The sequence below is a fragment of the Vipera berus genome (assembly GCF_964194415.1).
Source record: "Vipera berus genome assembly, chromosome: 1".
Lineage (NCBI taxonomy): Eukaryota > Metazoa > Chordata > Lepidosauria > Squamata > Viperidae > Vipera > Vipera berus.
Window position 1 is genome coordinate 105,692,081 of NC_138202.1, and position 20,382 is coordinate 105,712,462.

A 20,382-nucleotide genomic window follows, 5' to 3' on the forward strand; every position below is an offset into this window, starting at 1 on the left:
GCCTGCGTGGGTTGTTAATAGCAATAGGAATAGCACTTAGACGCTTGCTTCGTGGTACTTTTACAGCCCTCTCTAAGCGGTTTACAGAGTCAGCCTATGGGTCCTCATTTTACCGACCTCAGAAGGATGGAAGGCTGAGTCAACCTTGAGCCTGTCAGAATCGAACTGTTGGCACTTGGCAGAATTAGACTGCAATACAGGCAGTCCTCAACTCACAACAGTTCATTTAGTGACCATCCAAAGGTACAACGGCACTGAAAGAAGTGACTGATGACCGTATTTTACAGCTATGACCTTTTCAGCATCCCCATGGTCATGTGATCCAAATTCAGACACTTGGCAACTGACTCACGTTTATGATGATTGCAGTGCTCTGGGGTCACATAATCACCTTGTGTGACCTTCTGACAGGCAAAGTCAATGAGGAAGACAGATTCACTTAACAACCGTTGTCACTAACTTAACAACTTCACTTAACAGTTGTGGCAAGAAATGTCGTAAAATGGGGCAAAACTCACGCAACAGTTGTCTCACTTAGCAACAGAAATTTAGGGCTCGATTGTGGTTGTAAGTCGAGGACTATCTAACCACTGTGCCACCATGGTTCTTCATTAAGCAGGAAGAGGCAGGAATCCCAGATATGGGATGAGGTGCCATGTGGGGGGTGGATGGGTAAGGCCAGGCTGCACGTGAGTCAGCTGCATGCGAGTGAGGAGTACTGCAGTAGAGAGAAAAGGGGGGACCAAATTACTAGAGGGATTTATGATCCCTGCTGGTATCTCCTTTGGCTTGGTTTATGGGAAAACTGGCAGGGAAGGCTGCAAATGGTGATCATATGCCTGAGCTCCCTGCGAAATAGCACAATCGCAAGCCGGGCACCTGAGCACACAGATCAAGATTATGTGAATGTGTGTGTGTGTGTGTGTGTGTGTGTGTGTGTGTGTGCTGCAATGGCCAGAACTTTGAAAACTGATTGTACTACCATTTTTTTCATCACTCCACTCACATAAATCTGAACAGTTGCTGAACAAATGGATGTTAAACCGAGGACTATCTGTAAACCTTTTACCAATAGCAGCCTTACAAATCACTTTTTCTTCACAACCTAATGGGAACTAAGAATGGTTAGAATTGTCTTCTCATAACTTGGCAGCCTCCTGAAATGATGTGCTGTAATCCATTTTTTATTATTAATAAAAATAAAATTTGTACATCGTCTGACTTCCAGCAACCATGGCAAGGTTAGCTGGGGATATTAAAAATTCTAGTCCAACAGGCTTGGAATATACTAGTTTGAGGAAGGATAAATTGTAATGTTCTTTAACTTTGTAACCCTAAAAGTATTGTCATGTGTTTTTTGTATAAATTGGTTATTTGATGGGTTGTTTTTTTTTTTAATAAAGTAGATGCTTTCAGAAGAAATTTAGGAGAAGACCAAAAAAAATTCTTCTCTGTCTTTTACGGCAGAAACCACAAAAATGGAACAAAATGAAATCTAATAAGAAACTTATTCCACAGTGAAAATGTCTACATTTCTTTCTGTTTTGATGTTCTTTACCAGTCAGTAAAGGACAAAACAGAGTGGTGCTTAAAAGTTTGTGAACCTTTTTGAGTTTTCAACATTTCTGCATAAATACAATCTAAAAACATGATCTGCTGTCCACACAAGTCATGTGTTTTTTGTATAAATTGGTTATTTGATGGGTTGTTTGTTTTTTTTAATAAAGTAGATGCTTTCAGAAGAAATTTAGGAGAAGACCAAAAAAAATTCTTCTCTGTCTTTTACGGCAGAAACCACAAAAATGGAACAAAATGAAATCTAATAAGAAACTTATTCCACAGCGAAAATGTCTACATTTCTTTCTGTTTTGATGTTCTTTACCAGTCAGTAAAGGACAAAACAGAGTGGTGCTTAAAAGTTTGTGAACCTTTTTGAGTTTTCAACATTTCTGCATAAATACAATCTAAAAACATGATCTGCTGTCCACACAAGTCACAAAACTAGATTAAATGAAACAAAAACATTATACTTGCTCATTGATTTGTTGAGGAAAATGATCCAAGACTTCATATTTGGGTGTGGTAAATGTGTGTGAACCTTTGCTTCCAGTAACTGGTTTGTTCCCCTTGGGCAGTAAATGGCTGCAACTTAAAGATTTCCAGTAATTGTGGATGTGTCCTGCACATTGGCTCAGAGGGATGTCTGTCCGTTCCTCTTTACTAAACAGTTGCAACTCAGGGGTGTTGGCTGGCTTTCTCTCATGAATTGCCTTCTTTAGGTCCTTCCACATCATGCCATTCCATTCTATCTTTCTCCTGTTTTAACTCTTCTTTGCTTGTTCGGCTTGTGTGCTTTGGGTTCTTGTCTTGATGCATGCTCTGTTTTCTCTTGAGCTTCGGTTCGTAGACAGATGTCCTGACATTTTCCTGTAGAATTTGCTAGTGCAATTCAGAATTCATAGTTTCATCAGTGATAGCAAGCTTTCTCAGATCAGAGGCAACAAGACAAGCCAAAACCATAATATATCATCACCGTGTTTCATAGGTGGGATATGATTCTTATGTTGGAATGCAGGTTTTGCCTTTTACCAAACATAATGCTTTTCTTTCAAGCCCAAAAGCCCTATTTTGGTCTTATCCATTCACTGAACATGCTTCCAGTGGCCTTTTGGCTAATCCACGTGGTCTTTCACAAACTGCAGGCTGCAATGTTCTTTTTGGACTATAGTGGTTTTCTTCTTGCAACCCTGCTACGTTCACCATTGTTCAGTGTACTCCCAATTATGAACTCATGAACCCTGACATTCTCAATGTAAGAGAAACCTTTAGCTACATAGATGAACTCCCGGAGTTTTTTGAGACCTCCCAGAGCATTACATGTTTTGTTCTTGGCGTGATCTCGGTTGGCTGATGATTCCTGGGGAGATAACAATTGTGTTGAATTGCCTCCATTTGTACACAGACTGGACCTGTAGCAGTAAGAGAAATAATGGATGCCATAAAAATAATAACTCAGGAAAAGCTCTAGGCCCTGGTGGACTACCTGCATTATACTACAAATATTTTGACGACAATTTGACACTGTCCTTTCAAACAATAATGGACTCTGTATTACCAAAAGTAATGGTTCCAGAATCTTGGAAAGCAGCAAATATTGCTTTAATACACAAAGAAGATCAAAATCCAACCTTACCCAAAATTTACCATCCAATATCAATATTAAACAATGGCTATAAAAAAATAACAGCAATTTTAGCAGAAAGCATGAAAGCTGCTATGAAATATCTTATATATGAAAAGCAATGTGGTCTTTTTTACTCAAAAGACAACTGAGAAACAATACGTGTAGTCCTTGGTTGACAACAGTAATTGGGACTAGAACTTACAAAATTTAATGAAAGCAATCTCTTGAGAACCCATGCCTTTTGTTAACCACATCCCATCAGTTGTTAGGCAAGGACCTATTCCTGATCGAAGCCATTCTGGTTTGATCCCTACCGGCCCTGAGACTCTGTATGGTAAGAGATGCCTCCTTACCTCCTCTTGAATTCCCCCACCTGTCTGTCTGTCTATCTGTCTCTCTCACATACACACACACATACACACACCCTTTGTTAATAACAGTTTACTGTCGTAGGTTACTAAATGATAAGAATGAGGCACAAGTGTGCAGGTTTTGAGAAACATCCATATCCCTCTGAGGATTATGTGAAATTATGGTTCACATAGTATTGTTTGCTATATTTAAAATATATTACGGAATGAATTCGTTTGCACATGAGCAAATAAACAGTGATTATTTTTTCTTTTTCCATGACTTGATGTAGCCCACATTTGCTGCTGACTCATAAACCAGCATACCATTTGATGCTGAAAGATTGCACATTTTAATCATGGATCTAGCTGATTGTTTAGTTCTGATGCTAGAATGGGCGAGGTTATGGCTCCAGCCTGTACAGCCTCCTTGATCTGCCTGCAAGAGGGCTTTGTTAAGGACATGAGCCTGCTGGTGAGAAGATGGAGGCCGAAGCTGGATCAAGATGATCCATGATCCAGTGTTCATCCAGAACACTGTCAAAGCCCTCCAATGAAAACATTCCAGGTTGCACAGAGGAGGGGCCTTCAGAGGTCAGTGCCCTGCTGGGGTCAAGCTGGTCTGCTACAGGATTGCCCCCTTCCTTCCAGCTGCTCTTCCATGGATGTTTCTGCTCTGGCCACTGGAGAGAAAAAATACCGCATGATTTTTTTTAAATTTAATTTAATTTGTATACCGCCCTTCTCCCGAAGGACTCAGGGCGGTGAACAGGGCAATAAATACCAAAATACAAAAATACAAAAATTAAAAACAGATTAAATCATAGTGCCCAAATACAATAAATAAATTACTTAAAAACAATAATTAAAACCCAAACCCATCAGACCAGGCCGGCTTGTTCAAACAAATAGGTTTTTAGATCACGTCGGAAGGAGCGAAGGTCGGGAGCCATCCGGAGCTCCACCGGTAAACGGTTCCACAGGTCAGGCGCACCCACAGAGAACGCCCTCCCCCTGGGGGCCACCAGTCGGCATTCTCTGACCAGTGGCACCCTGAGGAGGCCCTCTGTGGGAGCGCACTGGGCGGAGGGAAGTTGATGCCGGCCGCAGGTGCTCCCTAAGGTACTCCGGACCCATGCCATGTAGGGCTTTGTAGGTCATTACCAGCACCTTGAATGATGATAATGATGATGTAAAGCATATGTTTAAACCTGAACACTTTTCAGAAATTCACTAACTTGGTTTTCATATGGTAATCTATGGCTTATTTAATCAATTTTAGCCATGAATAACATACTAAATCAAAATTAAATAACATTATACTTGATTTAAATCTGCGAATCTAGGCCCTGGGTTTTCAGACTTTCCACTGAAATAGATTGATTGTATATGTTTATGAAGTTATGCCCGATTTTGTCTGAAACTGTGGCTGAATGGGGTTCTTTATATATAATAGTGTAACTTAATGTAATTATATGGTGGACAAAGTATCTGACAGTAGCAAACAAAGTAATAAATTGAGGGATAGACTAGACTAGAGTATGTGATTCCTTAAAATGCCCAAGGGTCAGATTTTATGAAAGAAGTTAGGGTTATCAAACGGGTATCCTTAATTAATTGTTTATTTCTCTTTTGTTTGATGAAATGAAACTATACTTATGTCCACGATGGGAAAATGGGATCTTCACTTGTTTAGCTATTTAACAGTGAAGAATGCGGCATTGGTCAAAGAAATAATCCAAGATTCTGTATTCCAAACACAATGATTTGTAAATCTGTTGCCTAGAGCAAAAAAATATGAGATTCAGAGAAATTCCTGATCAGAATTTGTATGTGGGTAGACATAGTCTAACATTAGGACAGACCTAATAGCTTTTGGCAGTGTTAAACAAGTAAAGTCTTCCTCAAGTTAAGCAAGCGCAACACCTAGTGACCACATAGACACAACAATGCCGCTGAAATGCAGAAATGGTTATTGCTTTTCCTGTATAATTTTTTTTACTTCTTAGTTTAGCTTTCAGCTGGGGGATTTCCTGATGTTCTCTCATCAAGCTGGATCCAATGCTGCTTAGATTTTCAAATTTAGCCAAGGTCAACTACAGTAGATATAACATCACAGGGATGTGGTTTTTTTGGAAGCTCTGCTTTTTTCTGAAAAATAGAATTTTCAAGATCTCTGGTTCTGGTGTTCGACCTAGATTCAATCTTGCAACATTATCCTGGGACTTATTTACCGTATTTATTTGCCTTCATTTGTAATAAAATTTTCCTTCATTGGACATTTCTGAGATGTGTCATAGTTCCCCCCCCCTCCGCATATTCTATCTAGACTAATACTAGATTTATGGTTCCTGAACTTTGCTCATTGAGAGCAAATGTTATTATACTTCAATGATGATTTGTATTCCCAGACACATGAAAGTGCTGTTCCTCCTATATTTTGGGATACCTGCTAATAGAAATTTGAATTTGTATGTTGGATCAAGGTGGGTTCACTGATTTGAGGGAAAGAACTAAATATGAGGACCATTTACTTGTCCACTGCTTAATAGGAAACTTCATATGTTTATTGGTTCAGTAGGTCTATGGCTTTTTCCATGGGACAGTTAGGACCTGTTTTCATTTTATAAAATGTGCATGGCATATGAATAGGCAGCCGGTAATCCAGATAGCGTCGTTGGTTGTCATAAGGATTAAAAAAGATCTTTCAGAGAGATTGTGCCTTGCCACATAAGACTTTATTCCATATGTTTCTGAGCAATGGAAGAGGAACTTCCAACCTAATATAAATCATCATAGTCTGATGATTTTATTTTATTTTATTTTATTTGCAAAGCTTTCGGGAGATTTCCTCCTCTTTTCTTGCTTCTTTGACATTTTACAGTGTCTTTTCTTCTCTTCCCCTTTCAAATGATCCTGTCGTGCTTCCAGTGGATTTTCTTTTCAACTCTATGGGCATATAGTTACGTCCTTACATTTCAACGTTTGTAGCTTGAATTTCCATAGATTCTAAATTCTTGAGAAGCATTTCTATAAATTTATTTATTTATTTATTTAATTTGTATACCGCCCTTCTCCCGAAGGACTCAGGGCGGTGAACAGGGCAATACATATTAAAAAACAAGATACAAAAATTAAAAGCGATTAAACAACAGTGCCCATAAATAAATTAATACATATTAAAAAGTTAAAACCGATTTATAAAACCCAACCCCATCCCATCAGGCCAGGCCAGCTTGTTCAAAAAGGTAGGTTTTGAGATCGCGCCGGAAGGAGCGGAGGTCAGGCGCCATCCGGAGCTCGGCCGGAAGATGGTTCCATAAATCCGGCGCGCCCACAGAGAACGCCCTCCCCCTGGGGGCCACCAGTCGGCATTCTTTGAACGGTGGCACCCTGTGGAGGCCCTCTCTGTGGGAGCGTACTGGGCGGAGGGAAGTTGACGCCGGCCGCAGGTGCTCCCCAAGGTATTCCGGACCCATAGCTATAAAACTACGCACGCTTTTTTCTTAATTTTGGAATCAGAAAACAGCATACGATTGACCAGCTAGAAGGATACTCTGTGATTTGTAGAACTGTAGATGAAATTGCAAAATTCTTTTATGGTGAGATGGGGATCTCACTGACATCTAACTGGTACTTTTCTTTCAGGTTTTACTGGCTTTACTTCATTATTTCAAGCTCCTGATGGTGCACTTTTTATGTAGTGAAAAAAGACAATAGAATGTTACTTAACATAAATACAATTTTTAACATGTTCTGTGATAAATTTATAAAACATGCACAAATGTCTGCTTTATTAATATACATTAACATTTAAATGTCACGATAATTTAAAATAAAGCATTGCTGTATATAACCTATAAATATATAAACTATGGCCTACTTAGGTTGATTCAGATGATTTTACAAAAGTAGGTTTTTCAAACTACAGCATAAATCAGCTGTTTTTAAAATATATAGAAAGATTTAGCCTAAAGATTTTCAAAAAGGGAGAAATTTAGCGGCAGTTTGGACTAGTTGTTTAAGGTGTGAGTTCTACTCCTGCCTTACTCATGAAAGCTGGCTGGGTGACTTGGATCAGTCATTCTCTCTCAGCCCAACCTACCTTACTGTTGTGCAGAAAATGGGAGGGCAAAGGTATGTTCACTGCCTTTATTATTTGTAAAAATAATAAAGGCAGGAAATAAATAAATCAGTAACATTTTACCTCTCCAAATAAAGATAACCCCTGAACCAAACTTATCTGGCTGCACTTGGTTTTGCCTCCATAGTCAGAAAGTGCTTACTTCCATATTTCATTCGAAGGCACCTTTGCAAAATGCTTAATTTATCTTAGGTTTTGCAGCTTCTCAAATAAGATATACTAGTCTTTCATCTGCATCTGATGCCAGGCCTTTGTAAATTAAAACAACCTAAGGTTAGAGGGATAGCCATTAGAGGTAGTCCTTGATTTACAACCAAAATTGAGCCCAAAATTTCTGTTGCTAAGCAGAGCAGTTGTTAAGTGAGTTTTATAGCCTTTCATGCCGCAGTTGTTAAGTGAATCTCAGCAGTTGTTAAATTAGTAACACGGTTGTTAAATGAATCTGTTTTCCCTGTTAACTTGTTAGAAAGTCACAAAAGGTGATCACATGACCCCAGGTCACTGCACCCATCATAAATACATGCCGGTTGCCAAAGCGTCTGAATTTTGATCATGTGACCATGGGTATGCGCAACAGTTGTAAATGTGAAAAATGGTCATAAGTCACTTTTTCTTCTAAGTGCTATTATAACCTTGAACAGTCACTAAACAAAAAGTTGTAAGTCGAGAACTACCTTTGCTCTGTTATGCTTTAAAGACTACATTGCTTCAATAAATGTCCTGAAATGCCTTACGTTGACAGGAGTATGTATATTTGGTTATGGAGAAAAGAAAAAACAGAGCAAGAATCAAGGGGAATGAATTAGAAGAAATTCAGCTGGTGATTGTGTTGAAGCTTAGAAATACGTAAATTAATATGTTCTTTCAAAAAGAAGCATTAAAACTTCCTTGTATGAATAAGTTAATAACTTACTAAATTTAGAAGAGATACCATAAACAAAGTAAGTTAATGCATATGCGACTTATATATTATGCAATTAAAAGAATTACTACATAAAAGAGTTTTCTTGGACAAAGTGTTCTTATGTTACAGCTTGGGAAGATAACATATATAGCCTATGATAGCACATAACTTTTTAAATTGCTTTTTAGATGCTTGCAAACAGCAATAAAATTCTGTCTTGCATCACTAACTATTATGAGGTTATGGAAAGCTACTGTGGAAAGGAAGATATTGGGGACAAAGGAAATGTCCAGTGAAATATACAATGAGTACAAAGCAGAATATCAGGCAATACTTGACTGCTATAATATCAGACCTATTTGATCTCAGATCCATACCCTTTCTACTGATTTTCCTCCCGCCCATCTCCAATTAATTTACCAGTGCTGGCTAGATAGGTTTGAAACTTTTTCTTTATTATTCCAGTCTCTGGAGATAGAAGGCATTTTGCAGAGGAGACAGTCGTTCTTAGAAATGCCAGTGAGTTCACAGTCACCTCACTCTTCCACCCACAAGCCAGAGGTGGTATTGTTTTGGAGTCACTGAAGACTTCTAGTAGGAGTAACTGGAAAAAGAACACTGTGGCTGTGTCCGTACAACATGGCAAAATGAAATTCAGTGAAAGTTTCTTCATATCTCTAATGTGGTGTGCACAAATAAGCCATATTATGACTTACAATAAGGACTAATTTACACAACACGACGAAGTAAAGGCTGACCTTACAGAACACACAGAATCACAAATTACACCATCCAGTTTATCCTGGTTTAGTATGCTGTGCAAATCCAAAATTTGCTTCCACCACCACATTTCTGTGTTGCTCTTTATATACAGTACAAAATACAGGTAGCTTCAAGTTATGACGGTAATGGAGCCTGCCTGTTTTGGTCACAACCTATGATAGTCGTTAAGCAAAGCGTCCCTGTGATCATTCGTATAATAACCCCACACATGATCTCCCAATTAGTTAAACAGAGAAGGATTGGCCCAAGGGTAGGGGAGACCCTGAGAGGCCTAATCAGACCTCAGGCCTTCCAAAGCCTCCACTCCAAAGCCTCGAGACAGTCCATGCTCTGTTTTCCGTCCCTTGGGATCCTTGCAGGCCTTGGGCCTGCTTCCTCGTCTCTGGGTCTCCGCAGGCATTGGACTTGCTTCCCACTTGGCCACGCAGAGACTCTCCTGCGTGGCTGAACGGTTGGGTTGAGAGCTGGCTGAATCTCACAAACTGCAACAGCCTCAAATGGGCCCATAGCCTCTGCAAAGTGACTTGATGCTCCCTTGGGTGACTGAGTGTTGGGTTGGGAGCAGGCCAAAGGCATTTAGGGACCTGGTGAGGTGGTATGGGTGGGGGGAGATAGGCACCCAGGGTGTGTGTGCTGCAGCATCTCTGTGATTGGTTTAATGTCGAATGACCATAGGAGCACTACAGTGTCGTAACTTTGAAACCAGGTGATAAATAGCTTTTTGGGGAGAGAGGTCTTATCGTAACTTCAAATTGTCTCTAAGTGACTGGTAATAAGTCAAGGACTATCTGTATTGAAAGTGACTAATTAATTACAAAAAAAATGCTGCTAGAGGCATAGTTCCTATCCTTTCAAATACAGTGGTGCTTCTCATCATTAATCGATAATCAGTATGTGACTAACATGTGACCCTTCGTTTCGGCCGGAAAGGATAGCGAGTCTCAAGGCAACCCACACCGACAAGTTCTAGCTTTCGCGTCAGGTACCAAACGATGAGTACCGGGGACAAAATTTTCTCATCAAAATGTGTTGAGTGCCAAATTCAACGAATTTCAAAGCAGTCAAATACCGAGGTACCACCGTCTTTAAGAGAACAAAATCTTATGTGAAAGTCATGTTTTTTTAAATTTAAAAACAACAAATGGGAGGAACTGTACACAGGTTTAAAAAATCAACCTACCTGCAGTTTACACTGACTTTTTCATTTATATAGACAAAGATTGGGCTTAACTTCCTGACATAGGCAAAACTAACTAGCTTCTTAGCCAGTTAGATTATATCAGAAATCTAATGGCTGATGAGAGCTGACAAGCATCTTGTTTCTTAATATGTAGAATGTGAAATTTTCTGATTCCTGGCAAGCAATAGAGTTTATTTTATTTACAGTATTTTATATTCTTCTATTAGTTCCTTTAAAATGAAAAGGCAAGATAAAAATGGTAAGATGAATGGGTAAATTGGTAATTTCAAAATTCAAGCAATGTGTACGAGGGATTTTGGAGTTCAAGATAAATACTTTGCAACATTTGTAAAATAAATCCAGAAATCAAAAGTTGAATAAATTGCATTGCAGAAAAAGAAAGAAAGCAATGATGATGATCCTTTTTTAATGAAAGAGAAAGGCAATCTATAAATGTGTCAATACTTTCTTAATTTGTTTTCAGTGCATTTATGGTTTTATTATGACCTCTTCTGGCGTACTGTCAGTATTACATGAGATAATTTCCAGTGTCCTGCGTGCCTTATGAAATATGAATGATACTAGTAATATATTTGAATGTGCATAGGTAGATGGTTCATTCTCTTTTAACACATTATCTCACGGCAGCAGGAATGAAATCAAATGTGAAAGTGAATTTTTCAGCAGGAAATACAGATTGTGGAAAAGCAGACTAATTTGTGTTGTTAGAGAGAATATTCAGATAAATTTAAGAATGTTAAAGCCCTTATATAAGGAACTCCTAGGCTTTCAATACTCTTGCAGAATCTATAATATTTCTGAGTTAGAATTTCTCAGAAGTATTAAAATTGCAGAAGGCCAAGTTTATAGAGCAGAAATTATGGACTTTTATGTCTTTGCAGTACTTATTTGTTTAGAGAGCTTACGAACTCACAGTTTCATTGTGAGGCTCTGAATGTCCTTTGCATTCATGGACTTCAGGCTGGGCTGGGAATTGTAGGTGTCACCATACACAGTTGTGTATGCTTAGTGCTATATCTAACTACTTTATGAAGAAAGAGAAATGGGGAGCTCTCTTCATAATTTAGACCATACTGGGCTCAATATAAATTGACTTCTGATTCTAGAATTTATAACTAATATGTATTCCTATCATTTGATTATTTTATTTATTTATTTATTTATTTTTGGGACTTATATGCTGCCCTATCTCTCGAAGGACTCAGGGCGGCTAACAACAATAAAACACAATAATACAAATGTTAAAAAAGATAAAACAAGCCCCAATGATAAAATGATAAAATATTAAAAATATTCTACTTAAAAATCCCTGTCATCAGTCCAGGTCAGCCTGATGGAAGACAAATGTTTTAAGGCCGTGACGAAAGGACCGGAGATCCGGGGCCATCCGGAGCTCAAGGGGAAGTTGATTCCACAGGGCCGGCGCTCCTACAGAGAAGGCCCTCCCCCTGGGGGTCGCCAGCCGACATTGTCTAGCTGACGGCACCCTGAGGAGGCCCTCCCTGTGTGAGCGCACCGGGCAATGGGAGGTCGTTCCTGGCAGCAGATGGTCCTGCAAATATCCCAGGCCTAAGCCATGAAATTTTCTTTTATGATACAGGCAGTCCTCATTTACTGACCACTTCTTCAGCCACCATTCAAAGTTACAATGGCACTGAAAAATGAGACTTACAATTGGCCCTTGAAGTTGCAGCTGTCCATCACGGTGTCCACATAGTCACATGGTTGCAATTTGAGTGCTTGACAACCCACATACATTTACAATGGTTGCAGTGTCCCACAACTGCACGATCACCATTTGCAGTGTTCTCAGCTGGCTTTTAACAAGCAAAGTCAGTGAGAAAACCAGTAGGAAGTCACAAGTGACACTCATGTGATATTGCATGTAATGACCCACACTTATTTGTTTATCAACCACAGTTGGAACGGATGTGATAAGTCAGGGCTGTCACATGGCATCACGGTTAATGATCACACCACTTAGTGACAGATTTGCTGGTCCCTATTGCAGTCAGTAAGTGAAGATTATGGATATTGGATGGTTTCAATTAACACTATTCAGTAATGTTTAGCTATTTGATGGAGTAGAATTAAATTTTATATTTGCCGGTAATAATTTAACTGGATGTCACTCAAAGGGAAACATTAAATTTGAATCGGGGTCAGTATACTTTTATATTTGACTATGTGTGTGAGAACTATAATATTGTTATAATACTGATACAGAGATATAGAATTAATACTAGTGTGGTCCGTTGTATACAGGATTCAAAATATTTTAACACTATGTATGATTTCCTGTTTTACAGGTAGAAGCCCCTGCTGCATGTAAGTACTATGCTGTTATATCCCACTTTCAGTACTACACGTGAAGGTTTTCCCAGAATCTACACTGATGATACTGTATTTGTATAAAAGCTTAAAACCACATACTTCAATAAAAGGTCTAGGAAAGATCATTTTATTTAACCTATAACTTGAAATACACTGCTGTTCACCATAACAATTTTATTGAATGTTGAAAGGATAACATTATAAACTTCATATACAGAGGTAAATGGGCTTACGTAGCATGGTAAGCTATGATTAAATTTGTTTGTTAAAATAAACTAGGGGTAGTCCTCAACTTACAACTGCAATTGAGCCCAGCATTTATGTTGCTAAGTGAAACATTTGTTAAGTGAGTTTTGACCCATTTTACGACTTTCCCCGCCACAGTGGTTAAATGAATCATTGCAGTTTTTAAATTAGTAATATGGTTGTTAAGTGAATCTGGCTTCCCCATTGACTTTGCTTGTCAGAAGGTCACAAAAGCTGATCATTTGAACCCGGGACACTGCAGCTCTCACAAATACATGCCAGTTGCCAAGCCTCTGAATTTTGATCAGTGACCTTGGAAATGCTGCAAGTGTTATGTGTCAAAATGGTCATAAGTGACTTTTTTCAGTGCCGTTATAACTTCGAACGGTCGATGTTATAACAAGCTAAATAAGTGGTTGTAAGTCAAGGACTACCTGTACAGTTGATTGGGTTCACACTATATGCTAGACCCAAGCTAAATATATCACATTTGTAAATCCAGATGTATTGGCTTGGTACTACCTAAACCAGCCTTTTACAGTCTGAAGCAGTAGGATATCCATGAGAATGCAGCATACCTTGTTCACCCATTCTTTGCATTATATCCTTTGCAAACAGACTAGTGAAAAATGCGTTAACAGTCCGTCAGTACTATATATGCCTCCTAATCTTAACAGCATCATCCCTTGTGCAATTCATGGTATCTGGAGCTTGTATAAATTATAAACTGTTTCCCCTACCAATTAATAAAGAATAAAAACTAAATAATGTTGCATTAAATTAGGAAAGTCTGGTTACTTTAAAATATCTTTTTCTTTTTTTTCCCTGTGTAGGTAATACCAAATGCAATGTAACAGTAACAGAAACAACAATAAGTCTCCAGTCAAAGAACTTTACAAGAATGAGTGCAACGTTTCAAAATGAATCAAGTGTGGGTGATTCTGGAAATGATTCAGTATCTGGACTTTATCCTGGCTTACAGTATATCGTTCATTTCAATAATACTATTGAAGCTTGCTGCAAATCCATTTTTACAAGTAAGTAATGGATTAGAAATTACACAAAAATAGTTCTCAAGATCATTCGGATAGGATTATCATTCTTACATTTTAAGATGAGAGAAAAAATATGCATAGAAGGTAACTTGCTCATTCAAATGAACTAATAATTAGCTCATAGTTAAGAGATCACAGCTTTTTCCCCTCAGAGCTAGGTGTAGCCAGTGAGAAAATGAGACCTGGATTTAGTTTTGTCAGTATGGCCTTACTATCAGACTTCCTTTGGCTATCTACACAAGCAACTACAAAAAAAATAAGATTTCCAAAGATACCCAGTGTTTGATAAGTAGATATATTGTCACAAAGTTCATGAAAGAATTGTGAAAGAATTCCCGGAACTAGGTTTTAAGTGCAAGCACTTATTTATAATGTAATCAAAGTTCAGGTTTTTCTATCTTCTCCTCTACCTACATGTTTTAATCGGATAAGACATTCTTTGGAGTCCATGGTGCTTTCAGTTCAACTCTGAGCTACATATATTCTCTCCTTTTGGAAAGACCTTTTCTTCTGGATGGGAAAAACAATTTGTACTTGTTTGATACTAACTTGATCTAGTATCAGGCTGGTTGCTTCTGACGGTGTGAGAAGTGATTCTCATAATTAACATTTGCCAAAGTAAGGTTTTGAATTAGCAGTTACGCCTGGGTGTGTCATGAAAATTAAGTTGTAGCACCCTCAGATAATACAGCAAACCAGAACCCTATCTATTTACACCAGGTTGTCTCCCATCTCACAATATCTGTTAATGCAGTCATCCATTAATTGTTTGTTTTCAGGTTGTGGTGTGTTCTAAACAGAATGCAGTTACCACTCCCAAGGATTTTGGTTTGTAAAGGTTTAAGCTGAGAGCTTTTATTCCCTATCCCCAAATAGTTCAGCTCAGAAACCTCTGCTGGCAGAAGGATTTCTCATCCTCTTTCCCTTAATAATTCTTAATACGCTTCTAGAAGAGGCCCCTCCATCTCTCAGAAACAGTTACACTGGTGATGAGTGGAAGACCTGAAAGACTAGCTGAGTGATAGATCAGCAGATATGTGTGGTCACTAATAGTTGACATCCATCTGAAGACTCATAATCAAAGAAACAGCATGGAACTGGAGGGTAAGGTTGAAAAATTGTTACAAATTGCCAGCTTCCCTGTTTAACCCAGTGGAAATTCCTTGCTAGATCTAAAGCTTCTAGTCTGTAGTTGTTCAGTCCAACCAATTATTATTATTATTATTATTATTATTATTATTATTATTATTATTATTATTATTATTATTATTATTATTATTATTATTATTATTATTATTATTAATTAAATTTTTATACCGCCCTTCTCCCGAAGGACTCAGGGCGGTGAACAGGGCATATCTTAAAACTACAAAAGTACAAAAGTTAAAAAAGAATTAAATTATTGCCCACAATAAAACAATAAAAAATATATATAAATATTAAAACCCTAAGTGATTCCCCATCAGGCCAGGCCAGCTTGTTCAAATAAATGGGTCTTTAACCCGCGCCGGAAGTAGCGGAGATCCGGTGCCATCCGGAGCTCAACCGGCAGCTGGTTCCACAAAGCCGGAGCGCCCACAGAGAAGGCCCTCCCCCTGGGGGCCACCAGCCGACATTCTCTGACTGGAGGCACCCTGAGGAGGCCCTCTCTGTGGGAACGCACGGGGCGGAGGGGAGTCGACGCTATAAGTTTTATAGCATTTGTTAGGAAACTGAAGGGTGGGAATAGTAAAACTAACTCTTTCAGACTCACACATTCTTCTCTTTCACCTGTTCTTGTCATTGCCTGTTGTATCCTTACTCAATATGTTTCCCCCCAAAGAAGTGGAAGCCAGCCTTTCTCTTGGTTCTCTCTGTTTTGGCAGTTTTCTAAGTATGAACTTGGGAATTAAGTACGAATCTTTTTTTAAAAAAGGTTCCTTTTGTGGCTGGAGCAATTACGGTGAATTTCTTCATTTCCTGTTTCTTACACTCTCTGGTCACGGCTGTCTTGTGGCTTCCTGGTGAGAAGCAACCATAAGGAAAATAGCCTGGGCAATCTCATGTCCTTTCTCTGTCCAGAGAGTGTTAAAGTAGCCAATCTCTTTGTAGGCCTTCTGTTTGTGGTCGCAACATCAGCTCCGCTTTCCACAGAAAAGTCTTCAGCCCATCATCTTCCCCGGAAGTCCAGAAGCAAACAGACTTTCCATTATTAGAGAAGGGGCAGATAGAAATCTCTCTTCCCGTTCAACAGAGAGCAGCTTCAAGATCATTATATTGAATGCACAGGGCAAAAATGTGCAAGAATTTAAATCTTGATATCATAGTAAATAGGGCTTGCATTTGATACATAGTAGTTGCTGGAATTCTTTCATAAAGACTTTATTATCATGTTTACAGTATGCCATGGTAACAGACGTCTCATAGATTAATTGCTTAAATTTTTGCTGCACTACTTAAAACAAATCTTATCTCCAAACAGGTTGTATAGGGATGTAGACTGTAAATTACATTTTCTGTCTTGTCTTATAAAAATATAATTGCATGCCACAAGATAATATTTCAGCCTGAAACTTTCAGATGTAGAAATAATTAAGTTTTGCCAAGTATATCTTCCTTATTATTAAATCCTAATATTAGTGTTATGGCATGTGTTTATTACATTCTGCTTCTAAAGTCTTAATATGGGTGATAAAATGGCCATGTGTTCTTTTAAACTTGTAAAAATATTAAACGTCCTTTTAATTGCCATACCTTAAAATGGTACCATAGTACTAGAAACAGTGAAAAAGAGAAGAGGTATATACTAACAAATCCTTGGTGGAGCAGTGGGCTAATGCCTCCTTAAGTAACACCAGCTGCCTGCAATCAGTGCAGGTTCGCATCCCACCAGGCTCAAGGTTGACTCAGCCTTCCATCCTTCCGAGGTAGGTAAAATGAGGACCCAGATTGTTGGGGGCAATTAAGCTGACTTTGTAATAATGCCGCTTGGGGGGGGGTGTGAAAGCCCTAATAAGCAGGCATATACATAGAATGAAGGCTACTGCTAAGCTTGTAAGCCGCCCTGAGTCTTCGGAGAAGGGTGGGATATAAATGGAATTAAAATAAAATAAAAATAAAATAAAAGTAATCTGGGTTGGTAATACTTAATGATATGGTAAGATTTTAATTCTCTGATCAAAGAAAATTGTTTTCTGTTTCTTATACAGAGCCAAGTCCTGTTCACAGTATTCACGCTGAAAATATCACCAACACAACCCTGAACTTAAGTTGGAAAAATGATGATATAAATGCATCCAATTACACTTACCGAATACATATTGATGGACTGGGTGATTTGCGTAATATAAGTGCTAATAAATGGAGTGTGCCAATTAGTAACTTACAACCTGGAATGTCATACAGATTTAAAATATATCCACAAGTAGATGGCGGTAAGACTGAAGGAAACCCAAATGAAACAGTTGTTCATACCAGTAAGTACACTTAGTTAAGTGAAGTGATTGTAGTAGTTAGTGCTTTTGGCTATTAAATGAGCTTCAGTAATTATTATATCACTCTCCTTTATGACCATCTAAAACTAAATGCAAACACTTTTTATAGAGGTAAGTGTGTAAGTATATGATTAATTTCATTAATTTCAGAAGTGCTTGGATTCTTTGTTAATATTTCATGTATTACATCAATATATTTTTATTTTATTTACTGGTAAAAATAATTTTGTTTTTTCACAGAACCCAGTCCAGTTTCTAGTATCCATGGTAACAATCTCAGTTCCACATCAATAATTCTTACTTGGAACAATGAAGATGTAAATGCTTATAACATTACAATAAACCCCTGATTTGTCAAAATTATTAAGTAGAGACATATTGTATGTTGTGCGAACTAAAAATTTGCACTTTACATGATGATCTCTAACCCTACAGAAAAAAATGCTAAAGATTTAATATTGATTATCATTCAGTATGTAAAAGCCTTTATCTCTTAAACAGAGCCCAGTCCTGTTTATGATATTAAAGCTGAAAATATCACTAATACATCCCTGGATTTAACATGGAAAAATAATGGTACAAATTCATCAAATTACACTTATCGAATATATATTGATGGACCTGGTCGTTCTGATAATATAACTTCTACTACCACCTATGTATCAATTTCTGACTTGGAACCTGGAACGTCATACAAGTTTGAAATATATGCACAGGCCGATGGTAATCCAACCGAAGGGGAAGCAAATGAAATAAATGTTTATACAAGTAAGTGTGTTCAATTAAGACATGTGATGTATATTTCATTATTACATAAAATGTTTATATAAAATATGCAATGAGGTGGGGTTTCATCTGTCTGCATGTTTACTACATCAGTAAAAAAAATACATTTCTTAAGAAAAAAGGATACCATGTATAGCAGACATGTCAAACACAAGGCCCAGGGGCCGGATCCGGCCCACGAAGTGGTTTCATGTGGCCCGCGAAGCCATCCTGGAAACAGTGAGGGAACGGCCCCCACTGCCTTGGCCCTGGCCCAGAGACCCTCCTTCTGCCAGAGACCCTCAGATCTGTCCCACTCCTGCCCAGGCCCCCATAGGCACCCTTGATGCGAACGATGTAGAGCTGGCCATGCCCTCCCAGAAGGCCATACGCACTCTAGCCACGCCCACCCAGTAGGCCACACCCACCCGGCCCCCTGAGGGCAACCGCAATGCTGATGCGGCCCTCAATGAAATTGAGTTTGACACCCCTGATGTATAGTATGCTGGAAAACTCTTTTCAGCATACTATACATAGAAAAGTATAAGTACCGATATTCCTTGATTTACAACAGTTCATTTAGTGATGATTCAGAGTTACAACGGCACTGAAAAAAATGACTTGTGATGTTTTTCACAGTTACTGCCATTGTAGCATTCCCAGGGTCACATGATCAAAATTTAGACACTGGGCAACTGACTCATATTTATGACGATTGCAGTGTCCCAGAGTCATGTGATCAGTTTTTGCAACCTTCTGACAAGCAAAATCAATGGGGAAGCCAGATTCACTTAACAACTGTGTTACTAACTTAACAACTACAGTGATTCACCTAACAGCTGTGGCAAGAAAGGTCATAAAATGAGGTAAAGCTCACTTAACAAATGTTTCACTTAGCAATATAAATTTTGGGCTCAATTGTTTTGAAGTCGAGGACTACCTGTATTTTGCGCTACATCTAAAGGATATTATTTGCATATTACCATAGTGGAGTAAGTAGCAATTTGACAATATTTGCAACCCATTGTTTTTCTTGTGAACTATTCTGAGATTTGGTCTATTTGTATTGACTTATTAATTTTACACTATAATTAGGCGACCCAATAAAGATTTTTGGCACCAACGTATTATATAAGAGAATAAATAAATTGTTGAGACTTAAACTGAAAGGACAAAGAATAAATTAACACCTCAGGTCTTCCTCTAAATTTGCATTATCTTAAAAGTTAAGAAGATCCGCAAATTTCTAGGAAAAATGCTTGATAAAAAATGCAGAAATAAAAAGCCTGGGGAAATAAAAATTTCTTTTTTTTGCCCAGAAGATTTAAACAAATATGATTCTCTATTGGTGGCATTCTACACCTGGAGATTAACGTAAAGAGAAAAAAAATCTTTGTTGGTCATCTTGTTGTGATATCACTTGCAAAAGACCTTCTAAAAAGTCACAGTCTCTGTAGGGATACAGAATAAGCATTGAAGCATTGAAAATATAGAGATTGGCTCATATCTGGTTGATTTTTCAATGCATGTTAATTCAACTTTATTCCAAACTATTGTTTTATATTTTAGGTTGAAAAGTTTGAAGTTATAGAGGTTTTATATGCATTTTCCCTAACAAAAGGACATCTTAATATAAATTACTAAAGGGCTATTTGTCTAAATATTTAATGCAAAATTATCTTACTTTCTGTATCATCAACTCTTTAAATATAAATTTTACACAATTTAAACCAAAAATCTAACTTTCTTGGGGTACAGTTTTGAGTAATACATTTTTAAGATAGGAAGAGAGAATGCTTTGCATTTTGCTTAAGGTCTTGATGAGAGAAAAATGCATGAAGTAGACATAATTTTATGCTAATATTCATTTCATTTCATTTGTTTATATTTATTATTTATATCCCACATTTATTATTTTTATAAATAACTCAAGCTGGCAAACA

At 37.9% G+C, this 20,382-nt stretch overlaps 1 protein-coding gene across 1 annotated transcript in view; it reads left to right on the forward strand.

The window, feature by feature from the left end:
* PTPRJ (protein tyrosine phosphatase receptor type J) overlaps positions 1-20,382 on the forward strand; it is a 108,700-nt gene that overhangs the window by 59,707 nt on the left and 28,611 nt on the right. Inside the window, exons 2-5 of the mRNA XM_081312538.1 lie at positions 12,876-12,894; positions 13,980-14,183; positions 17,390-17,656; positions 18,176-18,442. Coding sequence (XP_081168664.1) covers positions 12,876-12,894; positions 13,980-14,183; positions 17,390-17,656; positions 18,176-18,442 — 757 coding nt within the window. The remainder of the gene's footprint in view (positions 1-12,875; positions 12,895-13,979; positions 14,184-17,389; positions 17,657-18,175; positions 18,443-20,382) is intronic.